The 18043-nt window shown below is 42.0% G+C and overlaps 3 protein-coding genes across 5 annotated transcripts in view; 1 reads left to right on the top strand and 2 right to left on the bottom strand.

Annotated features, from left to right (window-relative positions):
* The window catches only part of LOC107306608 (intraflagellar transport protein 74 homolog), a 29135-nt gene extending 19689 nt beyond the window's left edge, over positions 1–9446 (bottom strand). The window contains exons 1-9 of one of the 2 annotated variants that reach the window (XM_085528093.1): positions 9375–9446; positions 9037–9177; positions 7488–7623; positions 6940–6988; positions 6586–6663; positions 6019–6117; positions 5793–5853; positions 5245–5304; positions 4307–4368 (exon numbers count right to left, since the gene is read on the bottom strand). In XM_085528093.1, the coding sequence (XP_085384219.1) occupies positions 4307–4368; positions 5245–5304; positions 5793–5853; positions 6019–6117; positions 6586–6663; positions 6940–6988; positions 7488–7623; positions 9037–9153 (662 nt within the window). In that variant the 5' untranslated portion in view covers positions 9154–9177; positions 9375–9446. The remainder of the gene's footprint in view (positions 1–4306; positions 4369–5244; positions 5305–5792; positions 5854–6018; positions 6118–6585; positions 6664–6939; positions 6989–7487; positions 7624–9036; positions 9178–9374) is intronic. The other variant, XM_085528094.1, reaches the window with a different exon arrangement.
* Positions 675–3691, top strand: LOC107306604 (leucine-rich repeat-containing protein 19; the record flags this gene model as incomplete). The annotated part of the gene is made up of 5 exons (XM_015849906.3): positions 675–770; positions 942–1034; positions 1682–2192; positions 2379–2585; positions 2854–3691. Coding segments are annotated over 5 exons (1233 nt in total), but the record flags the coding sequence as incomplete, so codon positions are not given.
* Positions 9447–9763: 317 nt separating the features above from the next.
* Positions 9764–15407, bottom strand: LOC146753722 (uncharacterized). 2 transcript variants are annotated; one of them, XM_085528137.1, is made up of 6 exons: positions 15114–15407; positions 14040–14090; positions 13149–13211; positions 12639–12701; positions 11264–11429; positions 9764–10098 (listed from the first exon to the last, which is right to left on the bottom strand). In XM_085528137.1, exons 1-6 carry the CDS (start codon positions 15190–15192, stop codon positions 9978–9980), a joined length of 543 nt encoding a protein of 180 aa, XP_085384263.1. In that variant the 5' UTR covers positions 15193–15407; the 3' UTR covers positions 9764–9977. The 2 variants fall into 2 exon arrangements, with proteins under 2 accessions (XP_085384263.1, XP_085384264.1); XM_085528138.1 differs by having other exon boundaries at positions 13149–13208; positions 15114–15276.
* Between the last annotated feature and the right edge of the window lie 2636 nt (positions 15408–18043).

Genomic DNA, 18043 nt, shown 5'->3' with positions numbered 1-18043 from the left:
AATGGAAGATGGATATGTTACACATTTTCAGAGAGAAATTAACACCGCAGAGAATATTTAATAAGAAAAAACTTCCTGACTCTCAAAAAATATGGAACAAATCTGTAGAAAAACTCCAGAGCAAGAGAATGAAGCATGTCTCCTTAGCCTCCTTAGTAACAACTATGCCTTCATAAAAAGGACATTGCTTTATGTCATTTGTTATTCCATGGATAATATAGAGATTAGAAGATCTGATCATTGAAAGTTCACAGAAAAAAACCTGTGAATTCACACAAGAATATGAGAGATATCTGTCCAAATAAACCATCAATCTAGTACAGCATTCTGCCTCAGTCAGTGAAAAGAAAATAAATTATTTAGGGAGGATGTGAAAGCCTGGATACTTTCTTAGGTTGATTCCTATCGTAGCCTTCCAGTATCCATAACTGCTTTAAGAGGAATATTAACAAGTATACAACAGCCTATTTCTTCAATCCATTTGTGAATCTGTTGTCTATTAACTGTCAGATCAATCCATTCTCTGCTGATAATGCCCACAGGATTTTAGACTTGTCCCAGTCCAGGGAAAGCTCAATGTATTACAGCTGATGACAGTTTTTTCTCTTAATTTTACATTTTACAGTATCTGTGTAAAACAACATGTACCCAGTTACTGTTTATTCTTATGCTAAACTACGTCTACACTGATATTTTCACTGAGTGAGGAGCTTGCACAGGCTGCCCAGAGAGGTTGTGGATGCCCCATCCCTGGAAGTGTTCAAGGCCAGGTGAGATGAAGCCCTGGACAACCTGATCCAGGACTTGATTTAGCACTTGGCAACCCCCCCTGCCTGTGCAGGGGGATGGAACTTGATGATACTTGAGGTCCCTCCCAACACAAGCCACTCTGTGATTCCATGATTTTGATCTCAATTTTGAAAAGTGTTGTTTTTTGCTAGACTCTGAACATGAAACTGTCTTGGCTCATAATCTGGGCTGGAATGCTGCTTTTGAATCAAGTCACTGCTGACTGCAACATTACTTCTCAAACTGTAAGTTGTGTGTAAATTATGCCAGTTTGCTGTGAAATAGGAAAACTAAAACATGTTTGATATAACTTTATACATTGGTCAAATCTCTCTCTGCCATCTTGGGACAGGCCTAAATCACAACAGGACAAGACCAATGACTGCTCAAGTTTGAGTATGACTCAATAGTAAGCATAGCCATTTTAAAATAAAAGAATACATTGGAAAAAGGTAATTTAAATTAATTCTTAGACTTGAATCCACTTTCTCTGTGACACCTTTGCTTGGTGGTCTCTTGACTACATGGCAAAGGAATCCTTCTCTACACAGTCAGCCCTCACATCAGAATTTCAAAACAGACAACCCTGCTAACTCCAAACTGGCACACCAGATCAGTTTGATTTAGGGTGATAACCACATAAGCTTTGCAGTTCTATTTAAGCACTAAGTGTCCTGATCATCAGGTCCATACACGCTAGGACAGTTCATTCCCCTGTATCATTAATCTACAAGAACGTTATGGAAAACATTAAATAAACAGCACGTAGACCAGTAGAACATTTCTTGTAAATGGCTGCCATTCTTTTCTTCCCATTACCAGTTTTCACTGGAACACCTTCAATGGACATCTGTATTGTATTTTAATTGTTGATACTATCTTTTTTCAACAGGTCATCTGTGATGAGTCTGGGAAGAACCTCACTAGCGTCCCCACTGATTTGTTGCAAAATGTTGCTGAATTAAATCTCAAAAATAATAAAATCACTTTAAAACACAATGACACCAAGATTCTTATGAGGCTTTCTAACCTCACTGAGCTTTATCTGAATGAAAACATGATCACTCTATTGTCTAATAACAGCTTCTACAATTTGGCAAAACTTGTAATCCTGGATATCAGCAACAATTGTATTAATACAGTTCATCAAGCAGCGTTTGCAGGACTATATCAACTGACAGAGCTGAATCTATCCCATAACAGGATTACTCAATTAGATTCAGGTGTATTTTCTTCTCTAAAAAATCTGAGAGTTTTGAATCTACAGAATAACCTTTTGGAATCTTTTCATATAAAACCATCCTTTAAACTGACTACAATTACCTTAGATGGAAACCCATGGAACTGCTCCTGCGGCCTCCTTGATTTACAGATATGGCTCATTGCTTCTAATGTGATAATGGGTAAGTTCTCCTAAGAGCAGCATTTCACACCTGTTTGCCTCAAACAGTCTTACCTTAGTTTTCTCCTGATCTGAATAAAATTCACCATCAACTTCTCGGTGTTTTAGTTATTGTTGATTTTTTTTAAGATCTTAATGCCAATTATTTACCAGTATCACATATGATCTCTATTGCTCCTATTCACAGAAAATGAAAACAACACTGTGTGTACATTCCCAAACTTAAAGCAGAAATTCTCTATCAAGAATGCAACTATTCAACCGGCTGACTGCGAAACTGAAAAACTTACTTCAGAAACCACTCTGCCTTCCACCTATGCCATTAAGCATCAAAGCACAGTCTTTCTAACAGCTCAGACTTCAAACATCACTGGAAACAATGGAACACAAGCAGGTAATAAATACACTGATGTTTCTCACCACTGCTTGCAAGGTTTTATTTGCTGTTCCATCATTCATATCATTTTACATTCCTACTACACTGTTATTCTTTCATCAAAGCCATAAAACAAGTGATTTTTTCAGGCTTTATTATAAATCAGTTATCCCCCTATGATTGTTTAGGTGTTCTCAATCTAACTACTAAGAAATTCATACTAGAGTTCTTTCAGAGATTACACATGAAGATATAACTAACTTTTTTTTCCTGTCTGTTTTAAAAGAATTTCCAGTTCTCGGCAAAAGCTGGACCTTCCTCGTGGGAGTGCTGGGGTTTGTCTTAAGCACTACACTCCTAATTTTTACTGCCATAAAATGCCCAACATGGTACCAGTATTTGATGAGCTACAGACACCGTCGTCTGGAAGAAAACGACCCTGAGATGTTTGAACAGGAGTTCTCAGCTGACATGAATTCTTTTCCTGCGATATCAGATACAAACAATGAGGATCCCATAGTAATATTTGACAAAACTAACACTTCTGAACCTGAGGAAGATGGCTTTATTGAGGACAAATACATAGATACTTATGGAACTGAGCAGAGCTAATATCTTACGCAATGGACAATGAACTGACTCTTCAATCTATTCAGCCTTCCGTATTATGCTATTTAAATACAGTATAAAAGGAACATAAGCAGCCTCGCATCTCAAGAATTTTGCGACAGAGAACAGCTGCACAAATCACAAAGGTTACAAATTTGGTCACGTCCACGTTAGTGTCACAACAAATATTTTGACACATGATAGAATACCGATGATTCACGTTTGAGAAAAGGCACTATGATTTATGGGAGGAAAAGAGGTTACTCCACACTGCCTGAGAGGACCAAGTCCTTAAAAGGAGGTTGTGAGCCTGATGTAATTACTGACACCATATAGATGAAGAAGCCAGAAACAAAAAACTCTTTGTTTAAATCACTGAAATAGAACACAGACTGGGGGACGGAATCCAACAGATCGGTGCATTAACAGGCAAAACAAATACCTATAAATATCTACACTGAATCAGTAGACCAACGTAAATGTGCCCACATACAGTAAAATGATAAGCAGCACTACTTATCTGATACCTTTATGCCTTAGTTCTTGATCATACCAAGTCTCTGCACACCTTGTTAACACTTAGAAATATATTGACAGACAAACCAGACATATTTACAAGCTGCTGAAAACCACAGCTTTAGTGAAAAATGCCTTCTTAATAAATGGCAAAACGCTATTTTACAAATATCACCCTTTCAGCCTATCACCAACTGTTCTCATGACTTACAAATCCCTATTGCAAACAGCTCACTTTCTTTATATGCATCCTTACTGTACCAGACAGGAATTGCAGTTCCAGTCCCCACTTACGCTTTACTTTTCCCTGTCTGCTACAACACAACACCCATAATCTGCAATCCGTAGGTCTCCACACACCAGGAGAATTCAATGCCACCTATTTCTTTCTGGATAACAAGGTAAGTTATCACCGCAGTAGTTACTCAGAAGAATTTAAAGGCAGAAATTCCAGCTTCAACTTGACACTGATATATGATCTAAAAAGTTGGGATATCGTCACTTTTATGGATGACACTGCTGACAAATTTCTGAACTCAGTAACTTCTCCATTTTACCGTTTTCAGGTCAAGAGTTGGCAGTATTAGACAGGCATATATAAGTCGTGCACTTACGTTTGTCTTTCCGTGAAAATTTTATCCACACTCTGAGCTTCTCGGTCATTCTGAACTTTTAACTAGAGAAAAAAGAAAAAATATATATATTTGAATATAATATATAAGAAGAAAACATAGTGTATGCACAAGTTCAAGGTTCTGCAATGGAGAAAGAAGCTGCTCAGAATGCAGTAGAGAAAGGAGGAGCAGAGGCCTCCTGCTCCAGAGCTGTTTGAGGCTGTCCTGAAGAAATAGTTTCTGAAATTGTAGCCTTCCACTGCCCTTCTGTGCTTGAAAAAGAAGTGCAAGCAAGTCTGTAGCAAATCAATTTCCATACTATTACTATGGGATCCATTAGTACAATGCTGCTTAAGCCCGGAGATAGAATGCAGGTGTAACAGAGCTCTCTTCCCTTTGTGACACAGACAATGAGACTTCATTTTTCAGTCAAACACGGAAAATAAAAATGGTCAAGAAACACACAGGTGGTTTTTCAAGCTACCAAAGTAACAGGAAAAGTAGTCTCAAGAAACGGAACATGCTTTGAAAGCTTTAATACTTGGATAATTCATCTCATTATCATGAAAAACATTGTCCACATCACAGACTTGATTGGAGTTATTTATGACAGAAAACATAACACACAGCATTCTGTGCTTTTTAGTCAGATAAATAATGTAATGCAACACTTGCAATTTAACTTTGAAACAGCCTTCTCAAATCCAAGACACAGGTGCACTATCTTCACAGAAGCACTATCATCTGCCCAGACTTTACATGGCTAACTCACTGCAAACACATAACGTTGCCAAGTATTATGTCCAATTTAAACTAGAAAAGACAATAAATATTCTGAACTAGTATTGTGCTTTTCTATACAAGTCAGGTGTTCAAAGCACTGACATCTAATCTATGCCATTCCGTTGATTAAATATACCAAATATCTTAATTCTTACCAAATTGTAATCACGAATCACTTCTGCTATGTCTGTATTGGTATTAAGTAGATCCACAACCTGATAATAGACAGAATTTCAACCTGTCAGAATTCTTACTTAGTTAAAAAGCAAAAATAAGTACATACACACACACAAAAAAAAAAAAAGAAACAGAAAAATAAGTAGCAACTCACAAAGCATTCATGAAAATACAGTATTTATCTAGAAACAAAAAGATTCTACTTTTAAACCTGAACAGATTACACACAGTTCTAAGAAGTAATTCTCATTTAATGTAGCTGTACAAACTCAATTATCATACAGCACTAATTTCCTAATTGCATCAGCAACACCTTATGCTTACACATATCAATTTCTTGTTTTGTTCTCCTTAGCTGCTGTTTTTTTTCTCCTCTGGTAACTGAATAAACTCAGAATCATTATCCACTACACTTTTAAGGAGAAACAGCAATGAAAAAAGAAGTTGAAGTAAAGCGAAATCAGTAGCAAACAAAGGAAAGAAGGGCAAAGCGTGTTTTCAGTATAGAAAGCTGATACAAGCATACCATGTTGTAGTCTTCAAGCTGACCTTGCCATTCTTTGATTTCACCAGCTAAAGCCTCTGCCCTGAATACAAAGCAAGAAGCCAAACTTAAAACAGGAAGCGTTATTTAATCCAAATGAAATAATAAAAAAGACTAATTTAATGGTTCTTTGAAGCCTGAATAGTAGCCTAGAACAAAGTCTGGTGATTGAGAAAGTTAACTTTGCGTTAGGTGCCACAGAGCTCACCTTCTCTCATATGACAAATAAGCAGATTTCTCTTCCTTGTACATTTTTATTTCTTCCTGCAGCTTGTTAATTTCTGCTGTGAGTTCACTGGTTTTGCTTCTGCAAAAAATAACATTAAAAAAAATTAAATGTAAAACTGAAACACAGTGAAAAACAAAACTGTACTCCGTGCAATAAGGAAACACTATCCTGCTCACACAGTACTGTGCTGTGTTTCCAACAAACCACTTCTAAGAAAAGCGAGATAAATAAGGAAAAATTAAAGAAGTTCTGCCAGATAAAGTCATAAGCAAACATTACAAAACCCAGCTGTGAAATTGTTTCCATTATGTTTTTGGTCTGGTTGGAACAAGCATTGATGTTTTTGAAATAGACCAAAAAAATCATAGCATCCTTCCACAGAATATGGACACTGTGCATATAAAAAAAACCTGACACCATCTTTCAGGACTGTTCGTGCAACACTGTAATATGATCTGCTGACAAAGCAGCATGTGTTTCTATCAGTGCCACTTAACAGTACGAGCTCAAAGCATGCACCACAATGTATTTAGTTTGAGATTCTACCTCTTACAACTGAAGCTATCAGATCCATTAAATGACACAGGTGGAAGCTCAAAATCACTGATGTTTCTGTAATGAATGCTGTGGGAGAGAGAGCACTGAACTTAGCCGGCCTATGAACAAAATGAGAAAGAAATTTCTGCCTGGAAATAAGGATAACGTTCCTCTCCTCCTACAAACTACCTCCAAAATGACCTTCACATCTCAAACAGGACAGATTTTATTATTAGTCAACATCAGTTATCCCACACTATTGTCGGGATGCTATATAAGCACTATAAGCACTATATATGCACTATAAGCACGATGGATGGGAAAAGAGGGAATAGAACTTTACACTTTGAGATGAAGACATACCTCAGCAGTCCAAGATAATAAGTTTTATCCATTATCTGCCTCTGAGGACCTGGCAAAGGAGAATAAAACGACAATTCACTAGACCGTAACTCATTCCAATTTAATAATGTGCAGATTTTACACACAGAGAACTGTCATCTTCTGTGTTCTTGAAAAGATTTTACTTCACTGAAACAAATGAAAGCAGAAATTCCTTTTAGACCGCTGTGTAGATAGAAAATACTTTTTCAGCTCTATTAAGTACTTTGTTTACTAAGGTACACTGCAGATTCTTAATTACTCTGCAGCCCTGGAAGAAGATACAGTTTATTCTACTGTTCCTTTTCAATTGTATTTAAATAGATTTAAAAGTCCTAAGCAAGCTCAGGCTTAGAAAAGCTGTTGTCAGCTTTGACAGCCAAAATCAAAGGACAAGGTGTGCTTTAACTTTCCTCTCACTCCACGCAGTCATATCAATTCACAATTTTTCACAGGTGTGTATACCTATGAAATGTTTTCTTCTGAATGATCCTTTGAAACTTTTTCAGACAATTTGATTAAAAAAATACCTTTAATTCCAGTTTTCATTCCACTTAATCCCTGCTGTGTGACTGGACGGTCTGCCACTTTAATGTGAGGTGACAAAATTCCACTTGCACTTGAAGAACCAGCACGAGAACCAGATCTTGATGTACTGGGAGGCATCTGGAAAAATAAAACAAAATCCCACCAAAAAAACACCCAACTCTGAGTTATGATGTTTTCTATCTTCATGCAATCACCACAGCAATTACAAACTTAAGAGGTAGTCTCTAAAATCTTCATATAAGAGCCTTTCAGCGTGTACAGCTCTTCAAGTAAACAGAGATTCAGTCAAACTTTCGCTGTAGAAAGGTACGAGTCTGGTTTTGAGGATCTATTCACTGAGGTTTGTGCATGACACTGATACTATCCTGATTTCCCAGATGAACTCATGATGCAAGACCTCACCGACCTCTTTCCATCAAAATTACAAAGTAAAATACTCTACAGAATGAAAATCTTACAATTCTGCCTGAGAAAATATCACACCAAGTATCATACAGTAGTAAAATATCCTGATGATCACCATGTCCCAACACCTGACTCCACAGAGGACAACCAAAAATCAGACTATTTGTCTGTGAGCATTGTCCAGAATCTTCTTGAACTCAGTCAGCTCGGTGCCTTGACCACTGTCCTGGGGAAGCTGTTCCAGTACCTGACACCCTCCTGACATCCAAACAGACCCTCCATGACACAGCTCTGTGCCATTCCCTCAAGTCCTGCTGCTGGCATCACAGAGAGCAGCTTCCTGGGAAGAGCTACAGGCTGCCATGAAGCCTCCCCTCAGCCTCCTCTGCTCTGAGCTTAAGGAGCCACAGCCTTTCCTCACACCTCCAGCCCTCCAGACCCTACATCACGCCTACAGCCTCTCTCTGGACACTCTCTAATACTTTCATGTCCTTTTTGTACAGTAGCACCAAAACTGCACACAGTATTCAATGTGAGCCTGTACCGGTGCAGGGTAGAATGAGACAGTTCTTTCCCTCACCCAGCTGGCAGTCTCTGGATACAGTTGGCTTTGCTGGCATCCTGGGCACACTGCTGACTCACGTATAACCTGCCGTGAGCAGGACCCCCAAATGTTTTTCAGCAGGGCTGCTTTCCAGTGTCTCATCCCCTCACCTGTATGTACAGCCAGGGCTGCCCCTTCCCAGGTAGAGAAATGGACACTTGTTCTTATTAAACATCACGCAGCTGCTGATGTTTGTTTGCATTTTGCTGCAAGGCCTCACCATCCTTGATGGAATCAGCAGCTCCTCCCAGTTCAGCATCATCAGCAAACTTGCTCCAAACACCTTGTAGTCCAATCCAAGCCAGTTATGAAGACATCAAAGTGAACTCACCCTCTGATGGAACCCTGGGGACCCCCACTAGCAACTGGCCACCAGTCTGACGTAACACAATTGACTATAACCCTTCGACAGCATTATGCTTCTTGTTTATCGCTGCTGAGAAATTACAAAAGTCTGCGTAACGATCTAAGGATGACCAAGTTTACTTTATTTATTAATTGATGTATTTATTTCCACATACCCCTGTTCCTATCCTGGCTGCTGACGGAGCCCTTGCTGCAGAGGATGGCCTCGCTGGCGGCCCTACTCCTGCTCTCGAAGGAGGATGGCCTACGGGCGTTCTGTGGCCGCTCGCCATGTCCGTTTCCTTTCCAACTTCTCCCTGGAACGAAGGATACGGAACAGTCCTTTCATTTGCGAAGCTCCTTCAGAGCGACAAAGCTTCGAGCCGCCTCGATCCCTTTTAACAGAGACGGCCATTAACTCCGAGTCCCCCATCGCAGCTCCCCGTTCGAAGCGGGGCACAAAGCTCAGCCCGTGCTCACAGCGGACCCCGCAGTGCCGCGAGCTGACACACACCTCAGTGCTGGCAGCGGCCGCAGCCCCCTCCCCTCAGCCCCGCGCGGCCATGGCGCCTCCTCAGCCCGCGGCGGCGGTATCGCAGCAACGGCTCAGCCTATGGCTGCAGCGCCCCGCTATCGCGATGGGCACAAACCTCGTTCACACCCCATACAACAGGCACGGACTACATCTCCCACAGTGCAAGCTGGGCTTGTTCAGCTTGGAGAAAAGAAGTTTGTGGGGTGACCTCATTGAGGACTTCCAACCCGGGTCATTCTGTGTGGTTCTGTGATTCAGTAGGTAGGTACTCTTTAGAGATCGCATCACTCCGTCCCTGTTCATCATGAGCTGATAATGATGGCTGGATTCATGTCAGGAAGGAATTGTGACAGTTTCAGCTGCACAGATCTCCTATTACAACATAAAGTTTATTCCAGGAAATACTGAGTTACACGGTGAATCGCAAACACTATTTCCAGAATCATAGTTGCTCATAAGCCATCTCTTAAAGCTTGTCAGTGGCTGGCAATGAGATTATATTTAATTTCACTTTTAATCTGAGTCTTCAGCCAAGGAGGTTCTACTGGGATTTGATGCAGCATCAGTGAATAGCTCATCAATTCAGTCAATAAGAGGTGCAGTTTCTGAGTCTGAGGGTTTCTTGTCTGAGCCGTCTGCTTTCTTCCCATCCTCTGCCGATTTCTGCTGTTCACGTGAGCGTCTAAAGGTACGGCGAAAATTCCTGAGCCACAGAAGAAAAGTAATGATGTTATTCTCGCCCAAGGAGCTTGTGGATGCCCCATCCCTGGATGCATTCAAGGCCAGGCTGGATGTGGCTCTGGGCAGGCTGGTCTAGTGGTTGGGGCTGAAACTAGATGAGCACTGTGGTCCTTTTCAACCCAGGCCATTCTATGATTCAATGGATAATTAGCAGATACCACAAAAAAACAAAACAAAAAAAAAATATATATATATATACATATAAATATATATGTGTGTGTGAAAAACAAATTACTGAATTTTAGCCTTACTGAAATTAATTTTTTTTCAAGATTTGAACTGACAAAGAAGTGAATGTCATCGTACCACAGTTTATCACACAGGCTCTTGGCAGTAACATACTTTATATTTTGTGATAATTTCTGCATTTGCTTTCCATCTGCACATGCAGCCTTTCCAAGCACTTGCCACGTTTTAAGATGTTTCTTTAATTCTACATTTAGAGCAGAACCTTCCTTCGCTATCCAAAATCCTACAGCCCTGTCATTTACTGGGGGCTGGAGGTATCGGTGAAAGCATCTCTCAAAACACATACAACCTAGTAACTAACAGGTTACTGCACAGCCCGAGGCCAGTTATCATGTCTACCTCCATCTTGCAGAGAGCTCAGAGGAGCATTTCTACCAATCTCTTAGCAGAGGAGGCCGTCTTGCTAAAGCATCACTCACACAACGCTCCTCTTGACAGCTAGCACGCTATGAGAAGCCAATGGCAAACATCCAGACCATCTGAGAATGTGGTTAGCAAGCAAGAGACAAGATGTGACTTTTGTTCCTTGCTGTGGAATTGGTGGGCCTGCTATAGCAAAGCTGCCACAGCACTGGGAAGCAGGTACTGAATATCACAGTCCAAATCAAGCCTTCACCTCTGTCTGCTGATGGGGGAGTGGTGTTGGAGTTAGGAGATAAATCAAAGGCCATTCCTTGCAGCTGGACCCTCACAAAGGCAGGCCCAGGGCGGCCCACAGCGCTGGGGAAGGCCGCAGCACCTCTGGCTGCTGGGGAGCGTCTGCCCGCCTTCCTGAGCTCCGCCTGTGGTATCTGGAGGAAAGCGGGCTCACTTTACTACTTTACTTGTTGTAAAGGGATCCAAACAGCACAGACACAGCTCGTGACTGGAACACTTACCCTTTTTTCATCCTGCGTTTTGTAAAAAACACACAAATAGAAGCCAGAAGTACAAAGAACATCACAAGAGCTATAGATGACGCAGCAAGAATCACATTCTCTTTAAAACATTCTTCTATGACTACAGCAGTTTTGTTCCCTTGAATCAAATCAGCGTTGTCCAACACTACAACAAAATCAAAGCACATCACACCATCAGTATTCAAACAGGTGACGTGCTGGGCAAATGGACATGCACAGAAATAGACTGTACCTATAATTTTTGCCAATAAAATAATGAATGCTTTCTAATATATTGAATAGTTCTGCAAAAGCAAAAACCCATTTAATTGTAAATAACTCGGCCCAAACTATATCTTTGACAGTCTCTCTACACACAGGATAATTCTGACAGGAGCTGTCAGTATTCTGAGCTTCATTACAATCAATTTTTTCATCTATTCAGAGATGAGAACATCTGTGGGCCACTGATTCTGTGTATTCTTGCCTCACTGTGTGCAAAACCCAACAAGGCTGCTGCACTACATCTACTGGTTGGTGTTTCTTGGAGAAATATGTGACCTGAATGGAGTCTGTTGCCACTGAAATCAGGAAATCACTTGTTCTTGTTCAGTCAGAAAGAAACATCTGGGATGCAATAAAAAGAACAGTTCATTTTCTACCGCTAATTCATTGGTTTCAACAGAAACAAGCGAGATCTACTGTGAGCCACTTAAAAGCAGTGAAATATTCTATGAGGATTTAAAATGATCTGTGTGCGTCTGCTCAAAAAATTGCAGCTAATTGCAACTTGTTACTTTCCTTGCCCATGTGAAGCAGATGTAGAGTAAGTATAAACTGCTGTTTGAATGAGTTAGTATGGGGAAGGAACGTAGAATCTCTGAAACTAAATCATACCTTTGATCAGAAGTGGATGTCTCCCATTCAGGCCAATAGAACCTTAACTCCATCCACACATTTGTGAATATGTTTCACACATTGCCTCGGGTGGAAAGAAGTAGTAAAAGTTGGAGGCAGGTAGGAAAATGAAAGGTACACAGTCCGAGGCACTTTTCATGCTTCAGGGATAGAAGCATTTCTTCACACTCAGTATTTGTTTGCGATGTGCTTTCTATCATTTGTTAATATGGACTAAGCTTCACCATCCTTTGGCTATGGTGTTTCTACCTGCTAATACGTGTGTACCCCAAAGACAGGGTTTGCCTGGTGTTTCTCCTGTTCTGTGGTTGTAGGATGAGAGCATGACAAAGACTCTCAATTCAAGGTTTCTTACTGATTTCACTACTGCTCATCAAATTTGGGATTGACATATTTCTTCTAATACTTAGTTTGATTTAAAGTCCTATTTAATCCCTTGCCGAGTGCTCTACCATACCATTCAAAGGCTGCTCCTCATTGTAGTTCTGTAGGGCATGATAATGGGGTCCAAATCTGGATTCTGGAAAGGAAAAACAGAAGCCGCAAGGATTTTTCTTTCTCTGCTCTGTCTCAGGAATAATCAGAAAGTTCAGAACTTGAGTGGGAAAGGGAGCAGAGGAAGCATGCCTATAAATACTGCATCATGAGGATCAGAAGCCTAGAGGACAAATAATTAAAAACCAGATATTTATCTAGAAAAGCTTGTTGGAAAAGTGGTAAAATGGCTTCCTTTAGGATAAGGAAAAAACAGTTTATTCTCTTGGGTTTTGCAGTTCTGCAGTGATTAAAAAACTGAGCACTTAACATAGCAATATTAGGAACTTAGAAGTAACAGAGAATCTTGAGCTCAGACATCATCAGATCAGCAAAGATTTGCTTATTGCCAGCTCAGAAGCGCACCAGATATACTAGTACGAAATGCACAAGAGATACCATTACCCCAAAGAAAGTGCCCATTAGTTGTTACCTAGTGCCTCTGCTTCCTCAGAGATCTTCTCTTCATCTCCTTCGGCGGAAAGGGCATCTGCTACTAGCCATCATAATAAAGAAGATGCAGTTAAGCGGGAAAAATCTCATAGGGATAGAAACAAAGTGCTTACAGAAATCCCCATCTCTACATCCAGATTTCAAAGCAGCTGCTTTTGCAGAAGTGTTTTTTAGCTTTGTGCCTCATTTTTCACTGCCCTGTGTGGAAAGCAGTGTCTCATTTGCCTGTGGTGTGCTGAGTGCTACAGCAGTTTTCACCTGAGACCAACTCTCTTCTTGACACAGAACGATGACAAATGTGTTACTTCCCATCTGCAGCTGCTCACCCAGCAGAAAAATACACTGCTGTTAGAGCCCACTTTTATTGCCCTCGGTTGTTAATGTCTAACAGAAGTGCCTCAGAGGCACAACTTGACCAGCACTGCAGTGGCCATGGTGATCTATGCGCAGTACTGTGGCTTTACTTCTTTCCTGCAGTTAGCTTAGAAGTGGGCTCTTTTTAGCCACTGACTGTGAGCTCTGTGGGTGCTCACAAGGGAAATCAACAGGAAGATTATCGAAACCTGGAGAAAAGAAGCAGAGACCTGTAAGAACTGATCGATCTCTGCAAGTCAGGTAACACCGATACCTTTATTTTGCTGAAAGGTGAAAGGCAGGCAGGCTGTGCATCATCTCACCTGCCATTAGGTGACTGTGTTTTGTTCTTTGGACTTAGGACTTCTTGGACAAGCTCTGAGTTTCTTAGAACAGCTGTTCTGGCAGCAAATGAATGCAGTACGGGATGTAATTTAAGATGCATAACTGCCTGATAACTCGTGCCCAGCCAGTCCCTTTCTTACAGATTTTACGTGACTTCACAGACTTTACTTACAGTGCTGTTGCAAATTCTGCGAATGCCTCCTTGACGGATCCTGCTCAAGATCTAGGTGGAACACAAACGTTATTGCACAAATGTCTAAATGAGAGTATACCAAGATAAACTCTTATTCTGGCCCTGTGATGCTGGTGTTTTCCGAAGGGCACAATGAGAAGATGCACAAAAAGTCTCATAACCAAGTGAGAAAGATGGTTTTCAGACAACCCGGTTGAGCTCCAGTTGATCTGTGGTTCATCCAATGCAGCCAAATTTAGAGAAAAACAAAACAAAACAGAAACAGCCTCTGTGAAGGCTGGTACCTTCCAATTCTCTTTTTCCAGTGCTTGGGTTCCAGTATTCTACCTAAAATGAGATGAAGATGAGTGTTCTGAAGGCCACATTCAATGTTTTCCCACCTCTAAATCTTGAGCACTTGACCCTAAAGTGGCAGTACAGCCACACTTTGCAACTTAACTTCATTTTATTGCTATTTATCATCTCTCTATTACCAGCATCACGTGAATTTTCCTTGTAATGCTCCCAGTAACCTTCAGGAATCGCTGCTATCCAGAAATGAAACAACTGCTTCATCAAAGGTTGGATATTTTTAAAACTCTTTTTGCTGATGGTTTGACAGGCTACAAAATGTGTTACTGCAACAGGCAACTAAAACTAGTGGGATGAATCATATAACAAATAAATAAAGCAATATAGTTGACTTTTCCTAAGTGCTGCCACTTGCTGTTTAATAAGATCCCCACTTTAGAAGTACAACTTGCTTCCGACAGCTGTACACGTGCACTGACACTGAGAAATCAGGAGTGTGTGCTCTGACACTGTGGCACCGTGTGGATGCTGGAGGGGCTGGATGAGCTCTGTGCACTCCTGTACTATGAGCTCTGTGCATTCCTGTAGATCAAACCTGCAGAACAGCAGTGGGAAGGAACGGCCTTACTAAGCTCTGCAAAGAAAAACAGCGTTTAACTGAGGAACAACCAGAGGAAAAATGTCTTTTGCCTCTCTCTGTACCCAGCTGAACAGAACCTCTGTAATCACTTCTACCATAAGCAGGTTTTAATTGGTACGTACCACGGAAAGGGAAAATCAACGCTCTGGTCATCACAGTCGGAGGCAGGAAGAGCACCAAGAAGAGCAGCGTGACCCACATGGCGGACACAGCGCTGCTTCTCCAGGGGCTTCGGGCTGCTCCCCTTTGTCACCTCCCAGACTGTGACATCATGGGGGAGATCTGCACTGCTGGGTGGGGAAAGCCCACAGTTACACGGTGTAGAGATGGCACCTGTGACAGCGGCTCCTCAGTCTCACAAGCTGAGCTGCAGAGGGCCCTGTGAGTGCACAAGGAGTGAGCACGATTCCGTGTCTAATTTGTTGTAGTTTTATGTAAGGGACGTATCTCCCTCTGCTGACTGCAGGAGGAAAAGTCACTGGGAGTTGTAAGTGATAAAGAGCACGGAGAGGAAAGTGTCACAGAACAAAAAGAGGAAGAAAAACACTAAGCCTTAAAACAACACCGTGCCAGGAAAAGGGAATTTCATAGTTATTTAGCCATCATTCACATGGCTCACAGCTGACCCTCACTACTCATATCAGCAAGAACTACAAAGTGGATGGAGGAATTGAGGTGCATGTCCTGCCTCAGACGTGCTGTCCCCTGTGACACCAGTGAGGAGACCTGGAGCGTGCCATGTTCTGCAACTGTGTGGTACAGCATTTGTGCGAGCATCTTCACCCATGTACACTCATGGCCAGGGCAGCCACTAAGGGGCAGCTGCACACAGTGGATTTCAGGAACCTTCCATTACACACAGTTGTCAGGTAGGTCTCTGCTTGCAGCAGCAGAAAAGATTCATACTGCCCTTAGCAGGGGGTGTTATTTATATATATACATTATTTTCAAAGCTGACGTGCTGAGCTCTCTTCTAGCATTAACAACAGGATACTGAAATTAAAACCAGGCATATGCATTTTGCTTCCTTACAGAAAACAACAGAGATGTGTATGGCTGTATTACGTATATACTTTATGACAGGTTTAATTTCAGAGCATTTCTTAGCTGTCCCACAATTGGCTGACAGCAGCCTCAGTGTCTCAGCCCTTTATTTCTCACTATGCCATGGATCGCAGATTCTACTCCATCTTCATTTTTCAGGAAATAATTATATGGCCTGTCATTTTAATGGATAAGCGTTGCTACATGACTGAAGTTAATGAGAGAAATCCTGTTAAATTTATGTCGTGGCCTTTGAAAATGTATTGCTCCTTAGACACCACAGCATGTTCTGTTTAGGACCAGCTCTGCAGTTCTTTACACTCCTCAAGTGCTGCAGAAAAGGCCCAGACAAGTGTGAAGTGGAGCTGGTAGTTCCTCCCCACCCATGAAGGGCATTCCCAGGCTAAAGGGCATCCTCACTTGATCTTCCCCAAAACCAGGGAACAGAAAGTACTGTGAGGAACTTCATAATAGCCTGTGAAAAATAATGCTGCTCAGAAAACTATTAGCTCTGTTTCATTTTGACCATCAACCAGGTAATTCAGTTTGCAGTTACAAGCACATTTAGACTGCATTTCACTTTTTATGATCCTTTGTTCCTTCACCAACTCCAACAAAAACCTTTCCCCATCACTTGCTCCTGTGCTGGTTGCTCTGCTCTCTACCCTCTCATTCCTTTTGGGCAAGCAGAGGGTTTTCCAGCCTTCTGAAGGTTGTACATGAGAGCCAGCAGGGTTCCATCATCATCCTGTGAGATGCACCAAGTTCAGTGAAGGTGGCTGCGTTCACACAACTCCCGTCACATGCTGGAGGAGCAGCAGCTCTCAGCAGGCAGCTCCTGCCAGTGCCAGCTGATGGAAGCTGCCCATTTTATGGCAGAAATTAATGTGTCAGGTGCTCAAAGCTGAACTAAACACACAAGTGTCCCGATCCACAGAGCTGACTGGCCTGGCAGGATTTCCTGGTGCTCCAGGAGGACTCTGTGACACAAGTCCTGGTGATGATACCATAAAACAGCAGGAGAGGGGCTCTATTCACTCCCAGTATGATGAGATACCATCTCCTCCTCCTAACTACCACCATTCCTTGTGTCGTATTTATTGCTGAATGGCCAGTCATTACATGCTGTATGGCTATTGAGCATGTGAGTAGTGTGTGGTTTTCACTCTGCTACTCATGGTACGTGTGCACCAGGTGTGTGATTGGATTACCAGCCACCTTAGTTGAACTGCTTCTAACTGCTGTGATATATTAAACAAAATCCACGGGCTCGAATCATGAGGTCTGTTTGCTGTGTGTCAGAACTACTCTGTTAATCAGGCAGAGTTCTCTGTTTTTTTAAGCATCTCCTGCAGAGTTTGCATTGCTTCTGCTTTATGCTCGCTCGGAGGACCAGAAGAGCAATGTGAAAAACAGGGAGGATAAATTCTACTTCGCCCCCTGCTGTGCAGCAGCAGGGAGTGCCACACATTGCATATGTGATGGCAATGATGCAGCTGGCGGTGCTTCCTTCCCACTGCTAGAGGGAGCACAAGCTGCTGTGACACCTCCCCCTCCTGCTCCACTCCTCAGCTAGCCTAGGAGGTGGCTTCCATGAGCCGGGACGGGATAACACGAGCTGCATGCGGCAGAGAAGCAACTCCTTCCCCTGGCAGCAAAGGTCTCCTCTTGCCTCGACAGTCAAAACAGCAGCAGCAGAGCAGATCCTGATGGTGACATGCTGTGACCAGCCCACCACTGCGGCTGGAGGCTGCCAGTGCAGCCCACACCCAGAGCAGGGCCACTCAGCAGGCTGCTGAAGCTGTGCCCAGGGGCATTTTTGGTATCTTTGGGGATGGAGACCCTACAGCCTCTCTGGGAAACCTGCACCAGTGTTTGACAGCACTCACAAAGGTTTTCCTTATGTTTGAATTTCCTCTGCTTCACTTTGGGTCCAGTGTTTCTGCTAGAAAATGCTGATTCTTCCAGATGCCACTGAGAAAGGTCTGGCTCCTTTTAGGAGCTGTTT

This window comes from Coturnix japonica, chromosome Z, assembly GCF_054131305.1.
Source record: "Coturnix japonica strain WE chromosome Z, WE-NBRP24, whole genome shotgun sequence".
Classification (NCBI taxonomy): Eukaryota; Metazoa; Chordata; class Aves; order Galliformes; family Phasianidae; genus Coturnix; species Coturnix japonica.
Note: the sequence above shows the minus strand (reverse complement) of the source record. Positions and strands in the feature narration are given on the sequence as shown.

Excerpts from the sequence above, each read along its gene's own strand:
- LOC146753722 (XM_085528137.1), bottom strand. The coding sequence starts at position 15,192 with ATGTGGGTCACGCTGCTCTTCTTGGTGCTCTTCCTGCCTCCGACTGTG. Across the intron at positions 14,091-15,113 it reads GTTGATTTTCCCTTTCCGTG|ATCTTGAGCAGGATCCGTCA; the intron begins GTACGTACCAAT and ends TGTTCCACCTAG. Across the intron at positions 10,099-11,263 it reads AAACGCAGGATGAAAAAAGG|GAATTTTCGCCGTACCTTTA; the intron begins GTAAGTGTTCCA and ends TCTGTGGCTCAG.